Below are 8,640 nucleotides of genomic sequence, written 5' to 3'. Positions count from 1 at the left end.
TGTTTTGTTGTTTCCAAACGTTAGGGTTTTTCGTATTTATTATTATTTGCATTTTATTCGTATTTAACTTTTGTAGTCTGTTTGCGAAAAACGTGTTGACCGATTAATGTATGGTGTGAAAGAGTGGGTGCCCGGTGAGCCAACTTGTGGCTAAGGGCTTTGATGGCTCTTTGTATAAACAATCTTTTGTTTAATATAATTTACACTTTTATTAAAGACAATGACTTTATCTTTCTTCATATTGTTATATTGTGATATACTATTGTTGTTTTAATAAAGACCTTGAATATACTATAGTGTATGTAAGATGTGGTAGAACATGGGGATGACTATCATGAAACACATCTTATAGTCACTGTATATTCTAAATGGTTCCTAGTCAATTGAGCCGTCCGTTAATAAGGATAAGGATCGCTCGAGATTGAGACTAGCATTTGCGATGCCGAGTACCACGTTTCATTGGTATGGAACATAGAGATGTTCAAAGCATGCAAATGGATATTCATACGATGAATGATCGAACTACCTTATCCGGACTTTCCAAGTGGTTATCACTTATCGAGTGGATAAAGTCCGCGGTTTTGGTTGTACACCATTAGTCCTTACTACTTGAAACATCATTGAGACTCTATATGCTAGTACTGTGCTTTGACTCGTTTACCGACTCTATTGGGGTCATCAGGTGTCGGGATTGGGTACAGTTACAACACATATAGGAGTCGATGCTTTGTTGTCAAGGATTCACCACATACTTGCGAGTGTGGATATCCTATGCAATCTGTGGAGATATTAGTGTGACGAATCTCTGGCCAGAGTACATGATGTGTTTTAAGAAATGGTTTCTTAGTAGCACATGCGATGTCACTATTTGATCTTCAAGATGCATTGCATAGTTATCGAATCTCGAACGACTCTCGATTTACCAATGGTTGTTGATTCGATCGGGATATTTGGATGAAGGGACCGTACTGTACGCTAACCAAAATCTATTGGTTCTTGCAGGCACTATCAGTGATACCTAGGGAATCATGGGGCGATGTTGCTAGGCGCTCTTACCATGATTCGATGGGCAAGTCGGAAATTGTTGTTCCGAGTCACAAGGAGTTGTGAGCCCACGGCTAGATGTATCCCTGAACCATTGAGGGTCACACAGAGTAATGGATTTTTAATCCCCGTTGAGATAGTTAAATTTAAAGAGTTAAATTTAATGAACAAAGAAGTGGGACTTCTTATTTAAGAGTAGATGAGTGAGATTTTCTAAAATGACATAGGGATGGGCATTTTTGGAAATCACTGAATTCGGATTCAGAAAAATTTATCTTGACTTTAAAAGATGCAGAAATGGTTTCTGTACACATTGATGAAATTGGTTTATCAATCTGAGTCACGATGAATTTTATATTAATTTCTGAACATGCGGGCTTTGCTTGTCAGGCTTGAACTTATGACTAATGGGCCCTAACCTGTTAGCAGCCCACATTATAAATAAGTTATTGCAGTACAGAAATTATACAACAGAGGTCACAAAATATTTTTGAAAACCCTAGCTGTTTTTACACAGTGGCCGCCGCCCCCTCCCTCTCTCTGTCGAAAATTCCAGCCTGTGAATTTTGAATTTGCAGTCTGGTTTAACGGATCAAATTCGTTAATTCTCTTTGTAGAAACTTCTGATAGATTTTCTAGTGCAATCTATCAGAGGGATTAAATCTCTGTTCGTGGACCTGATTGAAGAACAGTTCGTCCATCAGTTCCAGGGATATACAACATGAGCAGAGTAATCTGTTGGTGTCCATAATCTCGATTCGAGATTGTAGGTAAAAATTTATAATTGTTATTTAATTTTTACACATACAATTTAATCGTAAAGTTTTGATACCCATTATGAAATCGTTCCATATAAAATTTTTAAACTTCCGCTGCACCGGGTATCAATTCTGATTGATCTGATCACCGTTCTCCAACATGGTGTCGAATGTTAATATTACCAACTCGACCGCTTTGAATGTAGAATTTTAATTCTCTTTTCAATCGATCGTTACTAACGAAGCCTAATTAAACTAGGAGAGTCGGTTGGTATATAAAAAATATAAAATTGTACAAGTTTGTTAATAAAAAATATTGCTAGCTAAAATTCCACATAAACATAAATGAAAATTATTACGGAAATCTGTTTTGTTGTTTCCAAACGTTAGGGTTTTTCGTATTTATTATTATTTGCATTTTATTCGTATTTAACTTTTGTAGTCTGTTTGCGGAAAACGTGTCGGCCGATTAATGTATGGTGTCGACTGTTAATATTACCAACTCGACCGCTTTGAGTGTAGAATTTTAATTCTCTTTTCAATCGATCGTTACTAACGAAGCCTAATTCAACCAGGAGAGTCGGTTGGTATATAAAAAAATATAAAATGGTACAAGTTTGTTAATAAAAAATATTGCTAGCTAAAATTCCACATAAACATAAATGAAAATTATTACGGAAATCTGTTTTGTTGTTTCCAAACGTTAGGGTTTAGGGTTTAGGTGTAAAAAAACTGATTGCCTAAATAAAATATATTACCAAGGAGCAGCAACAATTCTTCTTAACTCGAATCCGAGTCCTTCTTCTTCACCACCTATCTCGGCCTTCAAACAGTTTATGCGACGATCGGAAATAAAACATTGATGCCCAAGTCTTCGAAAGCCTTACATTAATTCATGAAATCATAAATTCATGTAAGATTAGATAGGATATTTGGAATAAAAACCTAACGCAGCTGCCATCTTGAAGTGAACATGGCGGTAGCAGGCAGCGTTAGGACTCCTCTTGTATTATTAGGTAATACAGAGGATACGTAGGACTGCAATTAGGACTCCACTCATATTATTGTAGTTGGATGGAACTTGTAACCCAGGTTGGGCAGAAATCCATACGGGGTGTGGAATGTCCAACATAATAAGTTGATCAACAACAATCATAGTGATAAAATATTAATTATTGTAATTTTGTATTCGAGAGAGGAGAAGAGTAGAAGAGTAGGTAGAAGACGAAGAAGGAGATGGAGAGATGGAAATTTTTTTAATAATGGTGAATATGAATATGAAAAATTAAACGCCTTTTATCTTTATTTATAGAAGAAGAAGAAGAAGATTGGGTGGGTGAGTGAATAATCATAATCCATACGGTTGAGCACTTTAGATTTTGTTCCAAAATTGTCCCTAAACATTAAATTACAAGTCGAATGAATTGAATTATTCTCACATATCGGGTCACGGGTGAGAATGAATCAAATTCCTTTTTCTTGGAATGTATATCCGAAGAAGACAGATAGATTCCGATTCCCGTGAAATTAGTCTTGAGACTAGCATGGTCGAACAGTCAAGTCTTTTGGGGTCCCAATCCCATATATTTTTTTGCTATATAAATAGCCATGAAGTTGCATCCGATAATTATTATTAATTATAATTATAATTATTAGTCGAATAAAATTCCGAAATAAATGTATATATTGCTAGTTGTTAGTGACCATTATTATGAAAAAAATACAAGAGGTGTCATAAACTTTGCTGGATCTATATCCCTGAAAGCTCCCATTTGTCTATCTTTCTTGTCGCCAAATGTGAATCCAACATTTTACAACGAGAAAGTGATTGGTTGTTCTCCTCAATATTTTTGGAAAGCACCCTTCTCTCCGGGGGAGTGAACGAGAAGGTGATTTAGACTTTTGGAGTTCTTCAATTTTGTGTTTCATTTTCCATATATATATTTTGAATTATTATTTTCCCTTGTCATGTAATCTATGTTTTCGATTATTTGTATTTAGTAAATAGACAATAGCATATCGATGTTTCACAATGTACTTATCCTTACAATTAAATTGTAAATGTAATTATTATAAAAATAATATTTTTATTCAGCTTCGATACAATCAAGCATTCAATATAACATTCCAATAAAATAACACAAAGTACACAAAATGAAAATCAACCATGAACCAACAAGCAATGACTTCAACTTTCGGCTATCTTTTTCAGCTTTTTTCTTGTAATCTTCGAGCACGACCAGTTTCCATTTCAACTCGGGAATTATAGTCATCGCCCTACGACACATCGGCGGATCTTCCCATGCGAAGAAATTACATCCACCACTCTGCCACGGTAAGGGAGGAAATAGGACCAAAAAAAATTAGAACAATATAATGAGAAATAAATTATAAAAAATAAAGATAATCCCGTAAAAGTGAAAAAAATTAAAACAGGACTTTCACCCTCCAATTTTTGCATCCATGGAACCTCCGACCTGGATTATCACTGGTCCAATCAAATTTGCTCGTAGTCGACATTGACAGAATATCATTCCCCCTTGAGAAACTGAGGACATCGCGATCCTTGGAAGATAATGTATGATTTTGGAAGGTTGGAAAATTTATAAAATGATAATAAAAATTTAAAGTATTTAGAAATGGGTCAAATTATGAAATAAATATACTGCCCAAAAAAATCCTATTTAAAGCTCAACGTGAAGGGGTCGACAAGCAAATATATTCGGTCGATCAATCATTATATTCGGTAGCGTGGGCATCCTCTGAGTTTAATATGGGTCAAATCATGTTGTATCACATTATATTGAATAGATTCTGGACGCACATGATGATTTCAGTCTTAATCCAATGGTGAGAACGATACTTTCTTCTCTACCAAATGTCGCACTAATATTAATCTTACATTATGATAGGGATGTAATCATGTTTATAAATTCAAATAATCACAATCATAACCTTTAAAATAATATGATACAATCTCCATGGAACAAATTTCATAATAGTGGAATTTAGGGTTTAGGGTTTTGAATTTAGGGTTTAGGCAGACCCCTACCTGTATATAAACATAAAAAAGCGATACAAATAAAACCTAACGGAGGAGGGGGACTAGGCCAAGACCTCCCCAAAAGGCTATACAAAGGTAATAAGAACATCAGAACAGCTAGGGTATCGAAAAATATACAACCAAAGCATTCCTAGGAAATAAGTATAAACAAATAACATCAAAGATAGCTAACTAAGTCAACGCCAGCAGTCATCCTGGGCAGCAAAAGCTAGAAGAGAACCACAGCTCGGCCCAGCAAAATAAAAAACGGACACTGAGGCACGAAGAGTGGCTGGTATCAATCTGTGCAGTAAAATCAAATCAGCAAAATATGCAAGCCATAACAAGAGGCACAACTCCAGGCCAGCAAAATCAAATCCGACACTAAAGCGCGAAAAGAGGCTGACACCATCCAGAGCTGAACAGAAGATCAAAGCTATGCCAGAAATATGTCCAAAAGTCAAAATCAGCTGGGAAGTCACTATACATAGGCCGCGAGGAAAAAGAGGAGCGACCGCAAACCAGCAGGCCCAGAGCAAAAAAGCAAAAAAATGGTGAAGTAAACTCAAGCCATAACCTAACTCCCAATGAGACTGGAAATCAAAAAGCGAGGGGCACGAGAGACCGCCCACAAAACATCCAAACAACAGCAAGAACCAGGCAAGGAGAAGCACAGTGAACGCCTGGTGATCCATCACCCTGAAGAAGCAAAGCAAGCGACAGGGGAACAGACTAACTCCAAAAACTCCGAAAAAGGGCCGGAGAGCTGTACCTGCAAAGAAAATAAATAGCTACATATATCTAAATCTAGGATGACCTAGACCAAAAAGGAGAGCAAAAAAAGAAAAAGAAAGCCCAAGAGAAACGGCTATAAGCGAGCGTGAGGCTCTAAGAAAACCTAGATCTAAGGTAAGGAAGCCCGGAAGAGTCAGAACGGGCCAACGCAGTGATGGGAGTGGTTAAAGGAACACCAATCTCCAACAAACACTGCCTATGATCATGGGCCTGCCGCGCCAATGCATCCGCAACCGAATTCCCTTCCCGATAGATATGCGAGAAATGAACCGGCCTATTCTGCACCAAAACACGCGTCCTCGAAACAATATGGTCCAAATCCTAGCGGCACCTCCGAGATCTAAGAATCTGAATGGCAATCTGGGAGTCAGTCTCAATCCAAAGGGTAAAAAGGCTTAAGGTCAGAACAGAGAAGAATACCCCTCCAAATCGCCCAGAGTTCTGCACGGACATTGGACCCCAAACCAATGAACTCACTAAAAAACGCCAAGACCCTGCCAGAAGAATCCCGGACAACCCCCCCCCCCCCCATGGACGACTCACCCGGGTTACCTCTCGAGCTCCCATCCACATTGAGCTTGAAGGACCCAGGTGGAGGCCTCAAATTATGTTATCTTACCAACTGGGCTACACATCTAAATGCATTCCATGTCGACTCTTGGCACCGCATGGACAATTAACTTCGGAGTTTTGATGGGATCCGGTGCATTAGTGCTGGTATGATCGCATCCAGAATAAAATTGGGAGGTTTGAATCATTAAAAGAAGAGTTTACCAGCTACGCATAGGATATATCTAAAACTTTAAAAGCGTTTAGCCACTAGACTAATTATAGATATGCTAAATCGATGGAAACAGAGGTGATGTCAATCTTAACAGGGACTTTTTAAACCTATACATGTTGGAAAAAAAAATACACACACGAAAAAAAAGGATTTAATTTTTTGCTCTCTAAACCAATTGGTATTGAGATATCACTCTTGCCACTAGGCCATTAGATCATTTGATAAAATGGGAATTGTGGAAAAAATCGGGGTTTGCTTTGATGAAATGATGGCAATAAAAATTATGTTATCTTACCAACTGGGCTACACATCTAAATATTTTGATGTATTTGTGTTTTTATTTGTGATAGCAACCCTTGTAAATATATGGTAAGTTTGGCGGTACAATTAAGATCATAGAGTTAGGCTTGATTCAACCCTGACAACTAGCACAAAATTTGAAGGTAGCATGAAAAAAAAAAAAATATTTTTGAAACGCTTTTAAAGTTTTAGATATATCCTTAGCGTAGCAGGTAAACTCTTCTTTTAATGATTCAAACCATATGATCGCGCCCAACATTCCATGTCGACTCTTGGCAAAACTTAATCCTTGGGAAAACAAAAACAGATGATTATTACAATATAACAACCATTTCATTCTCAATTTCGGAGTATTTGGTAATAAAAATTTAACATAGAAATGTTCCCTCTTAGGGTTTAGGGTTTAGGGTTTAGAATTATTTGGGGTTTAGGGCATCTTATTGCGGGTCCGGTGAAACCCGACAAGTTCAAGCGTGCAACCCCAAAAAGACACGCTAATGAGTCTGGATTCGATTCTTTATCACTATTTTACTTTCACGGTATTCGAGGTTATATAGCAATGTAAAGTACAAATATTCACAGGATTGTCACGTGGCCTTCTAATAAATATCAATCGATCACGTTAGCATATCAAGTTTTCAACAGTCGACAACCAAATAATGATCAGTCGCCTATTACATAGACGCCGACTGGTTAATAACATATACATATTACGTAATACTGTAATCTTAATCATAATCGTAAGCAATAACGTGTAATTCATAATCATAACCCAATTGGTTAAGTTTAATAACCAAATTTATTTATATATGATGGTTTTCCATAAAAATTAAAAAAAACATATTTTCTTTTCTCTCAAGCAGGACAAATAAATATATATATACTTTCTCTCAAGTTTTTAGTAAACTTTTAGCATATCTTTGATTATTGAATTGTATCGTAATCTCAGATAAAATTGCATATGGTATTTTATTCTTGAGGTCGATGCTTGTTAGATAGGAGAGGTCAGAGGACTATGGTTAAGCACAATCAAATTTTGGGGAAATAGAAGTCAAAACAGAGCCTATTTAAAGCTCAACGTGAAGGGGACGACATGCAAATATATTCGGTCGATCAATCATTATATTCGGTCGGACAGCGGTCGAGACGGTAGCGTGGGCATCCTCTGTGTTTAATATGGGTCAAATCATGTTGTATCATATTATATTGAATAGATTCTGGACGCACATGATGATTCCAATCTTAATCCAATGGTGAGAACCATACTTTATTCTCTACCAAATGTTGCTCTAATCTTAATCTTACATTATGATAGGGATGTAATCATGTTTATAAATTCGAATAATCACAATCATAACCTTTGAAATAATATGATACAATCTCCATGGAACAAATTTCATAATAGTGGAATTTAGGGTTTAGGGTTTTTTTTTTTTTTTTTTTGGAAGGAAACACCGCCGGAAGCGGGGGGGTTAGGCAGATCCCTACCAGTATATAAAAAAATAAAAGAGCGAGACAAGTAAAACCTAAAGGAGGAGGGGGACTAGGCCAAGACCTCCCCAAAAGGCTATACAGAGGTAATAGTAACATCAGAGCAGCTAGGGTAACGGCAAAAAAACAACCAAAACAACCCTAGGAAAGAAATAAATACAAACAAAAAACCTAGACAACTAACTAAGTCATCTACAGCAATCATCCTGAGCAGCAAAAATCCAGCAGATATCCACAGCCCGAGCTCAGTAAAATCCAAATCCGACACTGAGGCGCGAGAGAGTGGCTGGCATCATCCAGGACTGGACTAAAGATCATATCTACGCTAGAAATATGTCCAGAAGTCACGATCAGCTGGGGAGTAACTATACAGCAGAGGCCGCGTGGAAAAGGGGAGAAACCGCAAACCAGCAGATCCGGAGCAA

At 37.2% G+C, this 8,640-nt stretch overlaps 1 protein-coding gene across 1 annotated transcript in view; it reads right to left on the bottom strand.

Annotated features, from left to right (window-relative positions):
- Window positions 1–5,539: 5,539 nt before the first annotated feature.
- Window positions 5,540–8,640, bottom strand: part of LOC140889370 (uncharacterized) — an 8,893-nt gene continuing 5,792 nt past the window's right edge. Inside the window, exon 11 of the mRNA XM_073297084.1 lies at window positions 5,540–5,617. Within this exon, the coding sequence (XP_073153185.1) occupies window positions 5,540–5,617 (78 nt within the window). The remainder of the gene's footprint in view (window positions 5,618–8,640) is intronic.

The sequence above is a fragment of the Henckelia pumila genome, chromosome 3 (genome assembly GCF_033568475.1).
Source record: "Henckelia pumila isolate YLH828 chromosome 3, ASM3356847v2, whole genome shotgun sequence".
NCBI classification, from domain to species: Eukaryota; Viridiplantae; Streptophyta; class Magnoliopsida; order Lamiales; family Gesneriaceae; genus Henckelia; species Henckelia pumila.
The sequence above is the reverse complement of the archived record's forward strand: the minus strand, read 5'-3'. Positions and strand labels throughout refer to the sequence as shown.